We start from the raw sequence: 17,215 nt of genomic DNA on the forward strand, positions 1-17,215 counted from the left end.
GTTCGGTAACCACTGTGATTTGTTGTGTTCATGGTTTGTTTAGGACCTTTTCGTGGTCCAAGATAGGCTAGGTCGGTCATCTTTGGCAGGTTCTCCTTCTTGTAGCTCTTACAAACTGGCTTCTCAAAGATACAGAGGAAGAGGGGATTGATTGGTGCTTTGAGCTTACAACAGTGTGTTGGTGAGAACTTAAGCCTCTTGGTGCTTTAAGCTAAAGTTAAGGTCTCTAATAAGTGAATGCATGTCTGAGCCTCCCTTGTTGAGGATCAGGGGGGCATGATGAGGCCAGAGTGGAAGAAAAAAGGCAACCAAGTTCTTTTTTCTCCAGCAGGGTAGGTATATTTCTGCTTAAGTTCTCAGGAAATAGTGTTAAGCCTACTGGGAATCATGATCACACCCTATGGGCTATGGACAAATAATTTACCTATTTTTTCAGTCTTAATTTTATCGACAATCTATCGATTTACAGTGCGTGTGTAAATTAACCTTGGACAGCTGTCTACGACATGATCTTGTTCGTCTCCTCCTTTACAAAAAAAAAAAAAACAACGAAAGAAATGAAACTTGCCACAAAGAAGAAGAAGAGGAGGAGGATGAGGAAGAAGAAGAAGAGAAACGAAGTAAAACCAAGACGAGTTTGAAGACATGAGCCTATCTACCACCTGTGGTTGCAGCTCGCAATCAGAATCAGGGCAAGAGATTGCGAGCCTCTTCCAGCGTTTTAGTAAACCTTGTCAGGTTGAGCCTCACGTTCTGCTTGTCGAGGTACACCGTCTTGATGGCGTCCAAGTCCTCCTTGTGCACGTCGTGTGGATGCTTGAGGTAGAAATGGTCCTCGGGGTAGAGGTCCCTCAGCGAGCTCTCCTTCAGCGAGACGTTGTACTCCATGTAGTTGACGTCATACTCCCGGGTCGGGTCCTTGAACGTGACCTAGGTGAGCCACTCGAGCCCGCCGAAGGGCACCACCTGGATGAGCACGGTGCGGCTGGGGAGGAACACCATGTTGGTCAACCCGACGCCGTGCATGCCCATCATGACGTCCGCCGAGTTCACCAGCCGCACGAAGTTGGGCATGTCCGTGTGGTTGTTCGGCTCGGTGATGCGCACGTCGAACTTGGCCGAGGCGGCTGCGTGCGCCATGGCGCGCTCGTTGAGGAACCAGCACGAGCTCTTGCGGGAGATGATGAGTAGGCGTGGCCTGTCCCTGCACGGCGTGCCCGTCCGCGACGCCACGACGCGCTCCAGCCGGAATGCGCTGCATAGGAGGCGCTTGAAGTCGTCGACCGTGACGGCCCCCGGCGCGCGCCGTGGGTCGATGCCCATGGCCCTGTGGAAGGTGGTGCCGTTGACGATCCGCGGGAAGCAGTGCACCTCCTGGTCGTTGTCGACATTGATGACGTCGTACTTTGAGAGCTGGCGGAACAGGGGCGTGAACTTGTCGACCCACCAGTCCTTGAGACCGCTGATCATGAACTGCACCTCCCCGCCGAAGTGGTGCGTGCTGATGAAGAGCGGCACGAGCACGTCGGTGTAATCGTGGTAGAGGTTGCCGGCGAATCCGCCATTGGAGAAGAGGAACCCCGGGACGGAGTGGTTCCTCGTGCAGAGCGGCAGCACGGCGGTGTCGTTCTCGCCGCCGAAGGGGAGGACAGTGTACTCGCGGACGTCGTCCATGGCGACGGGGTTGTGGCGACGCGCGTACGGCTTGGTCCTCCACTCTTTATCTAGAGGGCTGATGTAGATGGTGGAGTGGTTGCCATCCACCTGGATGTCCCCCACCGCCGCGCACCGCTCCGACCGCTTGCTCGTGGCGTAGCACGTCGGCCGGCTCGGATCGAAGTCCTCCTCCCCTATCAGGCCGTCGAGCTTGTACCTGCTACTGTCGTAGTCCTCGTCGATCTCCACCACCTCCAGCTCCTCTGCCGGCTTGGCTGCAGAGACATCGATCACGTCAGCTTGGACCATCGATCACAACAGAACACGGCAGTGCCAAGAGACAAGGCAGAGGCGACGCACGGAATGGGTTGGAGCAGTAGCGCGCCTTGATGTAGGTGAGGACGCAGAGGGAGAGCAGCATGGTGATGACCATCGCTGTGTTGCCCATCCGCCGTGGCTCTTTCCAGATCCTCGGCTGCTTCATCACCCCCACCAGCTCTGGCCGCCGGGTTTGGATCTTCAAGGCGAGGCTGGCAGGCAACGGGCGAAAGCAGCGAGCGAAGGTATTAAAGGCAGGGTGTCGATGGCGAGCGGCGGGCAACCAGAAGTTGGTGGATGGTTGCCACTCGAGGAGAGTCGAGGGGATGGGGCCAAGGCAGGCAAAGGCAACCGCGACGGCAGCTACAGCCTACGGGAATGGAGGGAGGTGTGCGCGTCTGCTGGCCCAGCGTAACAACCCACCCGGCAGGCAACCCCCGTCCGTCGTCGCGGGCCCCGCTCACTGATGCGGTTGTTAGCCGAATTGAATGACGCAAATGAAATGGCCGCGTTGGTGGGTTCGTTAAACGTGTGCCAAAAATTGTCAGTTAGCTGAGCCTGAGCTGACATTACACCAGCCAAGTAGTAGAAACTACTGAAGCTGGTGCTGCGCGTGGCCAGCCGACAGCGGTGGGCGGCTGCCGTCGGAATCAGAACTCTAGCACGGACAGCTAGTCGACGATTTATGTCGTGTCATCTGTGTTGTTTGGAGGAACATTTTTTTAGATAATGCAAAAAGTTTCGGTCTCTGCAGCGTGTAGTGCACACAGTCTGTTTCCAACCAGCACCTAAAAATGTCGAAATAAATCGGTTTTAGAAGAAAATAAAAAAGAACTATTTGAACTTAGTACCCACATAGCGGTACTAAATTACAAACGAACTACCAAGTATCAAAGGTAAAGCCCCTCCAAACACCGTCGCGAATGATGGCGTCTAGATGCTTGTTGCTAATCAACAACTTGCAGGCATTACCATCTAGTATATCGTTAGCCACTGCCACGACAAATATGTATAGATATGCTGCATCATCCTACGACGATGCCTCTAACGAGGAGAACAACACTTACTGGTGTCGTAGTCGCCAGACCCAATCGAAGATTAGACCAAGGCTTTCACCTGAATTTAGCACCACACAATCAACACCCTTCGACGCCGTGAGAAGCCAACATGATACATTCGTCATTGCCGCCAATTATGAGGAGCGAGAACGGTCACCAATGACCTCGTGGAGAGACAGAACTAACCTGATATGGGAAAGTATGGCACAAAACCGAGGAAACTTGCTAGGGAGAGGCTAAATCCACCACAATTCGAGAATGCTCAGATCTGGCAAGAAGTAACACGGATGGAGCGGTGCATGGTGAGATGAACGCCTCCCTTCATCTCAAATCAAGGCGGAAGGGACAAAAGAAGCATAGTCTGATGAACTTGGCTCCTCCCACTGCCTCATATCGAGACAATGGGGTGGAGCAAATCCGCCACACCACCCTCTCATATGCACCACAAATAGGGCCACCACCACACGGATCCAACGCATAATTGACACAAATTGCTAATCGAGGTGCTGACAGAGTTAGAAGAGATGGCGCAGGTGGGGATCAATCCCCACAAGCAGCCCGTGGTCGTAGGACCGGTGATGAAACTTATCCCGTCACCGCTCGACCTTCATGTGGCCATCAGTGTGGAGCTTTTTCCTATGCCACTTTTCCTGGCGGGTCTCGAACTCATTAGAGCCCGCCAAACGTAACCACTAGGCATCATGCCTAAAACCGGTGATGGCCGGATCCGGTGACCCCACAGTGGATCGATTTGTAGATCCACCTAAGAGTGGCCGTAACAGGCCACGCCGGCACACCATCGTCGCCCTTGACCACAGCCACAACGCAAGGCTGCTGATGACCGGATCCGGCGATTCAACGACATCAATTTGCCTCGTGTGCAAATCCGCCAAAGAGCGACTGCAATAGGCCACACCGGCACACCGCCATCCTAGACCGCTGCCAGATCTTTGCAAACATGAAGACCAGCAGGAAAAAAAGAAGAAGGTGAAAACGCAGCGGCCACCGGACTGCTGTAGGCCGGGCCGCCGCCGCCGCCGGCCCTTGTAGTTTCACGCAGCTTCGTGACTAATAAATGTTAGCTTGCAAACGCCGAAATCCAACAGAAGCAGATTAATTCGAAATATCAAAAGCGTATTAGTTATTAATTTCTAGGGCTCTTTTTTGACAGAGGAATGTAGTGCTTCATTCATTGAAGCTTAGACACGAGTTCATACAAATAGGTGTGTGCATTGGATCGGAACAAGATTTTTGCTGTGGTCCGTGCTGCCTGCATGGGCTCCCATCATTTGCAACATTTGTAGGCCTTGGGCCTTTTCTTTTCCGCAACTTTCAGAACTAGATGGTACAGTACTAGTACAAAATGAGTTCAATTAAAAGAACTAGCTAAGTGCGCCGCAATGAAAATATAAAAATTGGACATTGTAATATCAAATATAAACTTAATATATAGAGATGTGGATGTGTGAGAGCGTCATCGAAAATACGTCGGGAGCAATGTCGTAGCTTGATTTCAAATGAGATCTGAAAAAAAGAGGAAGAGTTTATCCGCTAATTCCACTCTTAATGTATTCATTTATTTTTATTAGTAAAAGGGGTCTATATTTGTAGCCAGTAACGAGATAAGGAGTTTGGAGGATGAAGGTGGATGATAAAAATAGTTAAATTATTTAAATTTTAGAGAGTTTATTAGATACTAAGAGAGTATGAAAAAAAGGGGACCAACACATATTTTATATAGTAAAGAAAAGAGTACATAATGAGGTGCAAAATGATCTTGATTGACTTTGATACAGCCAGCCGCGTGTTTGTTGCCTTGCATGAGGTCAACGAGAGATTGACCTGAAAATGTTATCTAATCGAAGGTGGATACGTGTTTATAACCGGAGCTGTACACATGGTTATGCACATGAGGGATATACTGGAGGCAGACGAAGGTTATCTAACCGAAGCTGAGTCGCAGTTCGTCCTGAAAATGTTATCTAATCGAAGCTGGATACGTCATGAAACTTGCGAGCATTCAGGGGTGATCAATCAGTTGGCGAGCGAAGGGAACACCCAAACCGGGGGCGGCCACTTCCAGAGCAGGTCGCGCCCCGCGCCGCGCGGCTGCCTGTAGCTCCCGTCGGCGAGGTCGAGCACGCCGACGTCCGGCGCCACCTCGTGGCACCTCTCGTGCGACCACGGGCCGTCGTCGGTGAAGTAGACGCGGTTGCCCCTCAGCTCGGGGCAGCAGCCGCCGTCCACCGGGACGCACAGCGACGCGCTCTTCCCCAGGAACAGCGCGCGCCCGGTCAAGACGCCGCGGCCGGTGTCCTTGCCATCCACCTGAGCCCACTGGCCGCGGCCTCCCGCGCCGGCCTTCCACTCGAAAAGCTCGACCCTGGTGGTCGTGTACTCGACGCGCTCCGGCCGGGGCTCCCACGTGTACCGCGAGTGCGCCGCGTCCCGGAGCCGGTGCACCTGGAGCAGGTGCCCCGGCGAGAGCTCCACGAGGTATTTGCGGCACTCTGCCGACATGGAGCACGCGCGGACCGAGCAGCAGCACGGCGGCGCGATCACCCTGGACGGCGTCGGAGTCGCGTCCATGTCCCATGCCTCGACGCGCCCCGCGGTGTCCATCGTGTACACCTCTTGCCGTTGCCTCCCGTCCGCACTGGCCGCGGAGGATGCGCGCACTGCGTCGACCCAGCAGCGCGCGGGCGTGTCGAGCAGAGTCCATTTCGTGTCCCCGGCTCGGGCGATGGCGAGACGGAACAGGGGCTGGTAGATGAGCAGCACGGCGTAGCCGCCCCAGGAGCCCGACGTGGTCGGCCTACGTGGCGCGGACACGAGGATGGCCTTCTCGTAGAGCTCGTACCGGAGCCTGTCCGGCGCGAATGTCTCCGGCGGGATCAGTATCTCGTCCCTGTTGCCGTCGTCATCGGTGAAGCAGCACCGAAGGCTGTAGCTTACGACACGGCCGTCCGCGTCGCGGCTGGCATCGACGAACGGGAGCGTGGCGACGGACGGGAGCTGGACCTGCGCGCCGCTGAGCGGGTTCAGGAGTTGCAGCTCCGAGGCGGCGTCGGCGGTGATGAGCCACCCGTCGGACGAGCCGACGCAGAGGCGGTCGGAGACGGCGGGTGCCGGCTGCCGTATGGCGTACGCCCTACCATCTGTCAGGCTCAAGAACCGCGCCTCCAATAACTTGGCATCAGCATCGCCGCTCCGCGTGTGCCTGTGCGTGGTCGGGTTGACGGGGAGCATGAGCCACGGGGACAGCACGGCCTGGTGCGGCGCGGCAGTGGTGGTGGTGGCGGCAGCAGCGGCGGCGGCTGACTGCCACGCGGTGCAGACGGCGGGGAAGCGGAGGCAATCCGGCACAGGGAGGCGGCCGAGGACGGACTCAAGGAGATCGCGCGGGAGGTCGGCCCAGCCCGGCCTCTCTCCGGCGACGGCGAGCTTGCTCATTGCCATTGGCAACGCTGTACGCAATTTGATCGCGTGGGGAGGAGAGGAGGCGGGAGCGATCGGTTTGTTGGCGTCGAGAGGCGTGCGTGCCAATGACACTTAACGCCGCCGTTTCTCGATGTTCCGTCGTGCCGTGCCCATGTATTTCTTGCATGCCGCCGGCGCAGGCGAAGTCGTCAGAAACTAGGGATGGCTCACGACTCGGACCAGGCTGGCCAGTTTGGTCGTCGCATGCGGAGCAGGGGAGGACGGGATATGTATGGCAGCGACGGCAGGCGCTCCCCTTTTCCGGTCGCGTGACTCTAAGAGCTAAAGGTGAGTGAGCCTACGACCACCAATTGCTTATCTCCTATTACCAATTGCAGCAGACTTGGACTAATGGAATTGCTTGAAGTGAAGACCAGTGAACAAAAGGCTTTACACACAAGAATTGTCGACCTCTTTCCGGATAAGGCCTGGAAGGAGCAGGGATTGAACCAGGGCTTGTTGACAGAGCAGATATCAAAAGCCTATGTTATCTCATTTTCAGGGACCGAGCAAGGGATGAGCGCCCTCTGATCTAACGACCAAACAAGCAACGGCCCTTGTTACTAGAAATATGAAGCGTGCTAGCGCGCACTTTCTATTAACCAATTCACCAATTTGAAGATTGGTAAACAAAGATAATAGGAGCCGAAGTCAATCCCTTAAAACACTCCTCCCCGAGGGGACGTTATCGGTCACTTTGTTCCCTTGTTTACTGAACTCTTTTCAGGAGATAGGTCTACCGTTGCAAACTCATCTGCTTGTAAATTCATTGTGTAAAATAACTCGTAAATTCATTGTGCCAGAATTGATCACTGATCAGGTGTGATCAGTCTCATCCGTCTAAGAGACTGATCCGGTGCGATGAGCCTCATCCGTGTAATATTTTGGAATTCCTCTTCCAACTCGTCCCGAAATGGGCGTTATGGCAAAGAACAAGAAGAAAAAGAAAGAAGGAATTTGTCCAATAGTAACAAATGGTGCCTCCACAGGTTGACATCCGATCCAACCTAGTAGTAAGCAATCCGCCAAAAGCAACCAAAATATTCCTTGGTGAATCGGTCGAAAACTTGAACTACGCACATACATTTCTTTAAAAAAAGGTAAAGCCAAGAGAGATATAAAAACTGGTGCTATTGCGGCTATACCTCCCGCTTTGTCAGGTATACTGCGAAGAATGGCATGGATCGGTAGGAAATACCATTCCGGCACAATATGAGGTGGGGTGGGCATCGGATTAGCAGGTATATAATTATCGGGATGCCCCAAAACATTTGGAGCAAAAAAAATCCAAATGGAAAAAAAGATAGCAGAAGCTACCCAACCTACAAGATCCTTTACATAAAAATAAGGGTAAGAAGCAATTTTATCCATCTCAGAATGTACACCCAATGGATTATTTGATCCATATTGATGCAATGCAGCCAGATGAAGAAGACTGGCGCCTGCTAAAATAAGGGGGAGTAAATGATGGAGACTAAAAAAATGATTTAAGGTGGCATTGTCCACGGAGAAACCACCCCAAAGCCAAGTCACTATGGTATCTCCTACTACTGGTATGGCGCTAGCTAAGCTTGTAATTACTGTTGCTCCCCAAAAGCTCATCTGACCCCAAGGTGGTACGTATTCTATAAAAGCTGTCACAATCATTAATAGGAATATGACAACTCCGAGACACCGAACAAATTCTCTAGGACTGCTATAACTCGCATAATATAGACCACGAAAAATATGAATGTGAACCACAATGAGAAACATACTTGCCCCATTAGCATGCATATAACGGAGCAACCAGCCCCCTTCAACATCTCTCATAATGTGTTCTACACTGTCCACATGAGGTGTGTGATGCATAGCTAAAAAAATGCCAGTCACTATCTGAATGACTAAACAAATACCAGCTAACGAACCGAACCCCCACCAATAACTAAGATTGCTCGGGGTTGGATAATCTATCAAATGCTGGTTAAGTGTGGAGTATATAGGTTGTTTAAGAAGAGAGAATCGTTGGTTCCTTATAGTCATTTCTCTTTTCTATCGTGACAACTCCTCTTCCCCCTTATTTACCCCCTTGCCTTGATGGAAATTGGCTTCGCTGCGCCCTGAATAAGAAAAAGGCTGCATGAGAAGATTCATCCCATTTTGGTTTGGCGAGAGGGGAGGCAGCAAATCACCTGGGCTACGGATTTGTCGGTTAGTTGATTCTCGAAATAAGGTCATTCGAAAAAAAAATTGCCGCTTTCTCTGCCGGTTTCTTAAGGCTTCAAACGAACGACTAGTCATTAAGAAACCCATGAAATAAAAGTCTATTTTTTACCTTTCATGAAGAAGTTTTGCCTGCGTGCAAACTACCTAGCCCTTTTCAAAAGAACGTCGATTTCCGTCTCAACAAAGAAAGAACTCAAAATAAATGAAAGCAAGATTGCTTGTTGTCCTATTACTCTTTTTGCCTGCCTTGTGGAGCTTTGAAAAGGAGAGAATTTGAATAAAGTAACTCTTGGAAACTCTTATTGGACGAGAGAGAGCCAATATGATATTGGCGTGGGTTCTACCAACGAAATGTAGAAGTTTTTTCTTGGTCTTTATCATGCGGAACCCTCTCCGTATTAGTAAGCGGGCCCACACCCAGACTCTGAATGAAATGAGGGAAAGAGAAAGTCAAGGGAGAATGTCGCTGCAAAAGACTACACTACATTACCGAGCTGGTAATTATAGTTAGAAGATTCACAGCTTCCTCCCAATACCAACTCTGCAAACCATGAAGTGAAAGATCGGACAAGACCTCTCTTAGATAAGAGGGGTCTAGCACCGCCTCTTCCCCAATCACCTACTGGCAAAATTCAGGTAGAGACCATTCGGTTGGCAAGGCCGTTCCGGCTCTTTCAAAACTAACAGAAAAATGTTCACATATTGCATAAAAAACACTCTAAGGATCATCTAAAGCAATAATGCTACGATCATCTCCCATGTCCGGAAGGTCCCCATACTGGGGTTCCTCCACTACATTTTCGACCTCGTGGGTCGCTGGCTCGGGGGGGGGGGGGGCTGAGAAAGACCAGGATTCACTTCTTCTACTTGGACGGGGGAAGCCATCGGAGTCCCCGCCTCTAGTTGAGGGGCTTCCGGGACCCCCTCGGTTTGTGGGGCTCCCGGGTTGACCGGAGGGTTTGATGATGACTCCCCCGTTTCAAAATGTGTCGCTTTTGGGGTAAGTCAATAATTTCATCTTCCCTCGGTCGTTTACCAAGTGAGGTCTGTTCCCCCCTTAATCTTCTGCACGTGGCCGTACCTACGAAAATAATAGTACAAATAGCACAGAGTAGTACTGACATTTCAAATGAACTAAGTAAAATATTGTTCTCCATACTTAAGAAAGCATGATTGTAGCTCCGTTTCTTGCTCTAAGCAGAAAGACTTATCAGAAATCGCAGGTTGGGTTTTCCAACCAAAAGAAAGACATGGGAGTCTTTGTGCATCTTCTTCTTTGTAACCCAAGGACCGACGAAAAGAAATTGAAACAACGCAACCGTACTATCTATTTACGATAATTTGATTGCTGACAACACGACAACATCACGCTTCTCTTTCTTATTCTTATTTATATAACTGTCACTTTACCGGGCCGGAAAAGTGACACCGTCACGTCTCAGGGTCGTATGCCTGGAACAAGAAGGGTCGTCGTACAATTTCAATTTCGGCGATTACAAAAAAGAAGGAGGCGAGCTCCCTATCCCTCTTTGTCTTTCCACTTCCCTCGTTCAGGAACAAACACTTCGCCAAATTCTTTTGAGTCCCGGCCCGGTTTTTCCCCACTAACCAATTACGTTACGACCACTGAACAAACTTGGTTGACGAACATGGTTTATGCGCCGCTAATCTAGCGGCTTGTCGAGCATTTGACAAACTCACACCATCCATTTCAAATGGGCCCGTGGACACATGAGCAATCCAACCCGTAGGATTTCCTTTTCCTCTTCCCATTCGAACTTCTGCGGGTTTCCCTATAATAGGAAGATCTGCGAGAACTCTTACCCATATCTTACAATTTCTTCGGAATTGTCCGCTCATAGCACGATGGAATTGTCCGATTGTAGCCTGACGCGCTGCTTCAATGGCTCGATATGAAAGATGACCAGCTCTACAACTTTTGGTGCCATATCTTCCAAAACCAAGGGCGTCCCTGTTCAGGATTTTTTTATTATATAATTTTACTTTTAAAAATAACAGAAATTTATGTCCGTTTTCAAAATTTGTAAAAATAGACTCTTATCACACATTGAATGAACGAGACATATGGATCGTCCAGCCTATTTTTTTTACATCCGTACCACAAATGCTACCTTGCTTTCTGTCTGTACCACCAAAAACAAACTCTTCCATCCGCATCACTACTGTTTCAGAATTCTTTCACCCGTACCATCAAGTTGGCTTCCACCTAGTGTTGCGATTGCCTGATAACATTGAAAAGACATAAGTGCCCTCACAGTAGACTATCCTCGTCCATGCCGGCGTCGACGCTGTGCCCGCCTCAGCCGCACCGCCGAACCTCTTCGTGCCTCGCCTCCTTCTCCTTTGTCTATGCCATAGTTGTGTTGCTTCACGCCTTCCTTGCTCTGGTGAAAAGCTGACCGCCGTGTGGATGAGCAAGGGGAGGCAATGACTTCGGGCCTCGGGGAGGAAGGGATGAGTGCGCGAGTGGTGCTGGAAGAGTGGAAAGGCAACGCGAGGGACGGCAACACTACTCATTTTTGTAGGTTTCGGTGGTGCAGGTTGCCATGACGTGGGCATATATGAGGGTACCATCATCTTTGCAACATCGGTGGTAGGTTGAAGCTGGTTGGCATCCACATTGGCTGGACTGGGAGCCGATTGGGTGGAGTTGGTGGTGGTGTTCAGGACATGCTCGGCGTCGGGTGGATTGGATGGCGAGTAGTGGAATTTGGCGGCTGCTGGAAAGCCGATTTCGGTGCGGATTGAAGGCACAGTGGGAAAGAACGAATCGGGGGAAGAAAGTGTCAGGTTGACGAGAGGGGTAGTTTTGTACCGATAATTTTCTCTGATAGGAGAAGGTGGTTTTGGTGGTATGGATGGAAGGATTTTGAAAAGACAGTGGTATGTAAGGGAGCACAAATGATGGTATTATTGGGTTCCAAAGGTAGTTTGGTGGTACCGATGAAATTTCCTATTTTATTAATTTTGAAAATGGATGTATATTTCTACTATTTTTATAAATAAAAAAATTATCCGTTCAGACCATTTTGCCAGTCGCAATATTTTCTCGATTTGCATGCCACATTTGTGGGCTGCTTCGTGGCCAATCACTTGGGGTGTAATTGGTTGACCGAACAGGTTTTATAGAGCTTAATCGTATATTTTGGATGAGGAGAAGTGAGCTGAGTGAAGTCATATGGGTTGAATAGAATAGTGTTTGGTGGGTTGTATTTACGGTTGTATGAGCAGATGCAATGAGCTAATTTTTTATTTGGTTGGCTGAATCTGAGACCGTATGAGCGAATACAAAAGTTGAGATTGTGATTAGTTACTCACATGAAGATGTTTCTGTGATACTGATAAATGAGCCCATCTGTATTAACAAATGCAGAGTCTACATCTGCTCATCCAGGATACAGATAAGAATAATAGATACAAACAATTAAACATGTATTTAAGTTTCACTCCTCAATCGAACTAAGACTATGTAATTATATAAGTAGATATAGATAAAAATAATAGATACAGACAAACAAACTTGCTTCCTTATGAGAATATAAACATCCGCTGACTGAGGATCGTTGAGGGAAACATATTGTCGACGATCGAGCTGGACCATGCATGTCCCTCCGAATTTCGCATGGCAACGAATCAAATTGCAACAATCACATCGAAATACCGGCCACCCCCTTGGCGCCAGAATTCCAGCACAGGCGGGCTCAAATGTCAAATCACATCGGTAAGATCAAAATATCCACTTACAAAGTCCACAAAAATTGGTAGGGACTATGATCATGATATTTCATCATCGTGCAAAATTTCAAGGTCAAATATATTCAGTGGAGGGAGAAGTAAAAATGAGAAAGGTTCATGACGTTGGTTGTTACTTGAAATACCGACCACCCCAAATCACAGAAAACTACTTCCTACTCTTCAAATATACCAAAAAACTCTAGAAAAAAGTTTTAGATGGGGATCGAAAAGAGGCAACAAAAATTTGTGCAGATGGGGATTACAGCTCACTGTCATCCTTTAAAGTTTCAGGGTCGAACACTTTGGGAGGAGGGAGAAGAAAAAAGGAGGAACATGCGAGCTCTAGCTAGGCAGAGGAGTGCAATCGAGGGAACCGAAACTGGGAGGGGGAAGAGGAAGTACAGGGGAACATGGTGCGCTCGACTAGATGGTGGCCCTGAGCGGCCATCGGGGACACTGCTGGCTCGGACGGGATGTCCCGGCCTGCGCTGTGAGATCGCGTGAATGGCGAGGATGGACGACTGGCACTGCAGAGTAAGCCCGTGGCCCTGTCGCCTGTCGGCGTAGGCGGGCGTCTTGACATGAGCTGGTGCATGCGGAGGTTGGAATGCGCGGGTGTCGGTGACATGGGAACCAGGGGTCCCCGGAGGTTGGAAGGCCAGGACAGCAGAATGCCACGTGGCGTAATCCCTCGGGGACTACCTCCCCGAGGCTCGAGAAGACCCAGTTCCGGGAGGGGTGCTCGGGGCTATGAACAGTGGTCCTCGAGTACCCGAGTTCCCCGAGGACTCGAGAAGGCAGTTCCGGGAGAGGGTGCTCGTGACCATGAACAGTGGTCCCCGAGTACCCGAGTTCCCTGAGGACCCGAGAAGACACAGTTCCGGGAGAGGGCGCTCGGGGCCATGAATAGTGGTCCCCAAGTACCCGAGTTCCTCGAGGACCCGAGAAGACATAGTTCCGGGAGAGAGCGCTCGGGGCCATGAACAGTAGTCCCCGAGTACCCGAGTTTCCCGAGGACCGAGAAGAGACGTATCCGGGAGAGGGAGCTTGGGGCTATGAACAATAGTCCCCGAGCACCCATAGTTCCCCAAGGACCTGAGAAGCCCCTTGTCGGTGGACCCCACAAGGGCTCAGCGATGAGGTGTCAATTGGTGAGAGGCCCGATACTGCATTAAAGAGGTAGCATGGTCTATCACTTCCAACTACTCTCCCCACGCCTGTTGTCAGTCCCTGCCACCGCCTGACAGGGAGGCGTGGGGACATTTAATGCGATGGGTCCCATCGCACGTTATCCTACGCGGCTTGGAGATATCGTCGCTGGGCTTGAGGCATATCGCCTGCCACCTTGCTGTGTCAGGCCTGCTCTGACCGGACGGGCACGCGGGGTTGCTCGGTGGCTGCCCGGTGGGCCCCTCCTGCTGCACCTCCGTAACATCAAACTGCAGCCCATGATGGTTGCTTTCCATTTATGGCTCATGGGGACTCGTGTCCTCCTTTCTGGGTACGCCAAGCCTCCCCGAGGGGATAAAAGGAAGAGTACACCCCAGAGAAGAACAGGTCAGGACACACGGGTCACAAGGTTCAGAGAAGCAACCAGCCGAAGAAAGCAAGTTCAGAGAGATCGACGCTTGAAGACCGAAGCTCTAGACTTAGACAAAAATCCTTGTAACACAAGAGATCCAGAGAAAGGCATTTCCAGAGCATTTATAGCATACACACAGGAGTAGGGTACGCTCCGTGCGGCCCGAACCTGTCTAAAATCCCTCGAGCATTTACTCCCACTAGCACCTGGTCATCCATCTCGCCTGCATCTCCCATATACTCGCATTAATTTCACATACGAGGTAGATTCAGAATCATCCCCCCGGCTGAATCTCAAAGGGGGTCCCTCAGGATCCCCGCTTGAGGAGTTCATCCTCCGACAGCAGGGTTTCCTGTGGCTTAGCGGGAGCGCAGGACGCGATGCATGGCGACATGGGACGGACGACTGAGGTCACGGCGAGGAGCATGCGATGACCGCGAGGAGGAGACGCCGGATATCCGAATGGATGGCCGAGATAGAGGGTACATGCGCACCACGTTGTGAAATGCTAGGTGCTGTGACTTTGAGGCTCGGGTTGTTTGTCGTTCGGTTCGATGCCAGGCTTGTTTCTGAAGCTGCCGTTCTTGCTTCAATGTTACGAACCTGGTTGATCCAAGCACTCCAATCCATACACAAACACATCAGAACAATCCAAGTCAGAGCTCAATAGCCAACTCAATCAAATACACACTGTCTGGATGCAAACTGATGGAAGGGGCTCAGAATATGAGAAAACATTCCAAATCGGTACAAGGAATTGGGGCTATCAGGACGGTGGAGAATCGGAGCTCAGGAAGAAGGCTGGTGGAGCCAAGGTAGAAGAAGGGTTCCCGTTCGGTTCATTCTGTTCTTTCCTGCCTTCCGTTCCTTTTGTGGTTGCCTCTCCCTGGTGGCTTGGTAGCCGATAGCCAAGTCTGTGACATTCAGTTCTTTCTCGGATCCAGCAATGTCGCTCCGAAGCTCCACCATTGAATTGAAAGGTGAGCACGTGCTCAGGAATGTGACAGACGAAGAAGAATTCGAGTGGCCGCATGATCTATGAAGCTTGCCATGCACCGAACAGGAACACGTACTGGATGGTCACCAGATGACTTGGGTTCAGAGTTCTTTTCAGCGGTCTTAATTTCAACACCCCATATTTCAGATCCTCTCTAAATCACAAATGATAAAACATTGTTACATGTTCAGTTACATCACCTTCATCTCTCCATCACTCTACAACAATGTATTAGCAGTCTCTCACAAATAAAATTAAGGGTCTATCTTTCTTGATGCTTGATGTTGATACAATCTGATATGTTCTTACACATGACGTGCAACTCTCCCATGTTGACTACCGGTGGATGGCCCTGCTCCAGTATCGCCGCGGCTAGAGTGTGGGCAATTATTTGTCTTGTGACTATACTCATCACACTCATTGCACCTAGTCTGCGGCCGACCACCTAGCCAACTTCAGTTTCATCCATATTGTTATGGATACGTCTAGTCTACGATCACCTTTTCCATAGGAATGTCTAAGCAACATCATAGGGGAAGATATATCGGTCGTCTGCCTTTGTTCAACTTCCTCCATCGATACTGCATGCTCGTCTGTATCCTCTTCTTCTATTGGTGTTGGTGCACTACTACTATCATCTGCTTCTCTTGTACATGGTTGCACCAGAATATTGAACTCAGCCCGTCGCCGCCTACACCACTCCAACCATTTCAACCACTTGTCCATCCGATATATCGACTTTAACTCAAAAAACTGATTTAACGTACGAGTCCACATGCATTGCATCATAACAGAATAAATCTGGGAGTTAAGCTGAAAGTATTAGGTGAATCACATTTTCATCTCCTTCATCCTTATACCCTCAAGGTTTGGATGCTCAAGGATGGTAAATAAAAAATTGCTCAAATTAACACCAGATGAATCGTTACAGATTTGATTATTTCCATAGAATACTCTAAGATTTATAGTTTGACATAATTGTCATAAAAAATATATTAATTACATTACCAACTTATTGTCCCTATTAATTAGAAATAAAATAAATTACATTCATACAATACAACTAACTTAAAATTGACTAACGTAATAGTCATACCAACCCACTTTTTTTATCCTATAATGTGAAGTACTATAGTCTTCATTGCCTAAAATCTAATCAATATTACAGTCCTAAATCTAAATCGAGAATAACATTATTAAATAGACATATTACTAGCAACAACAAACTGAATATATTTAATTCTCAAGAACTTATTAATTAATACCATTTGATATTAGGAGCCTTGCAAAATTTCAAATACATAATGTTCATTGAATTTTAAAATTTTAACATAAATACTTCGATTCTGCATTGCTTTTTAATGCTCTCTTTGTTTATTGTTTTCTGTTGCAAACTACTAGTCCTAAGTCAAAATAATCCAATAAATATCATATTTTAGTGTAAAGCACATATTATTACAATCCAATAATATAATCATATATACATCTTAACTAGAATACCGAGATCTAATATTTGTACGCATATATATTTTATTTTCTTAATTTAATACTCAAAATAACCTAATACAAAGATTTGTAACTAAAATCAGCATTTACAAAGGAAAAATTAATTTTCTAATCCCTATTTAAATCTATATACTGATAAAGCAATAGACATACATCTAAAATTAAATTAAAAAAATACCTTACTTTTTCCTTTCTCCTCTCGTTGTCGTTCCTCCTTCTCCCTTCTTCATTCTTCCTTTTTCTTTTCTCGCTCTCTGATCGTGTGGTCGCTCTCTGATCGTGCCGTCATGCCTAGGCAACGAAATAAGATAGAGTTCATGGGTGCGGATGTAGGGGTGTGGGGTCAGGGGGGCACAGAGTTTTCGGCCACCCGTTTGGTAAAAATTAATTTTTCATCTACGGTTTGACGACAATTAGTTTTCGTCCAATGATTTGACGAAAATAGTCTTGAAACTGCCGTCGGGGACCCCCAACCTGCCGCCGAGGATACATCATCTATTTTCGCCGTACGGTAGGGCGAAATCGTTTTCGCCAAACTATTGGATGAATAAGTATTATTTTTGAAATTTCTTTATTTTCAGTATTATTTTTATAATATTTATAAAAAAATAATATTAAAAAATATCTTTCATTTCAGACGAATTGAAGGAGGGGTCA

The 17,215-nt window shown here is 48.9% G+C and overlaps 1 protein-coding gene and 1 pseudogene across 1 annotated transcript; both read right to left on the reverse strand.

Annotated features, from left to right (window-relative positions):
- Positions 1–570: 570 nt before the first annotated feature.
- On the reverse strand, positions 571–2,140 carry LOC133927355 (alpha-1,3-arabinosyltransferase XAT2-like; annotated as a pseudogene).
- A 2,663-nt stretch (positions 2,141–4,803) lies between these two features.
- Positions 4,804–6,747, reverse strand: LOC133927356 (uncharacterized). Its single transcript, XM_062373786.1, has one exon. The coding sequence runs from the start codon at positions 6,489–6,491 to the stop codon at positions 5,067–5,069; it is 1,425 nt and encodes a 474-aa protein (XP_062229770.1). The 5' UTR covers positions 6,492–6,747; the 3' UTR covers positions 4,804–5,066.
- Positions 6,748–17,215: the final 10,468 nt, after the last annotated feature.

The sequence above is a fragment of the Phragmites australis genome, chromosome 8 (assembly GCF_958298935.1).
Source record: "Phragmites australis chromosome 8, lpPhrAust1.1, whole genome shotgun sequence".
Taxonomy (NCBI): Eukaryota; Viridiplantae; Streptophyta; class Magnoliopsida; order Poales; family Poaceae; genus Phragmites; species Phragmites australis.

Coding starts and splice junctions, on each gene's coding strand:
- LOC133927356 (XM_062373786.1), bottom strand. CDS start 6,491: ATGGCAATGAGCAAGCTCGCCGTCGCCGGAGAGAGGCCGGGCTGGGCC.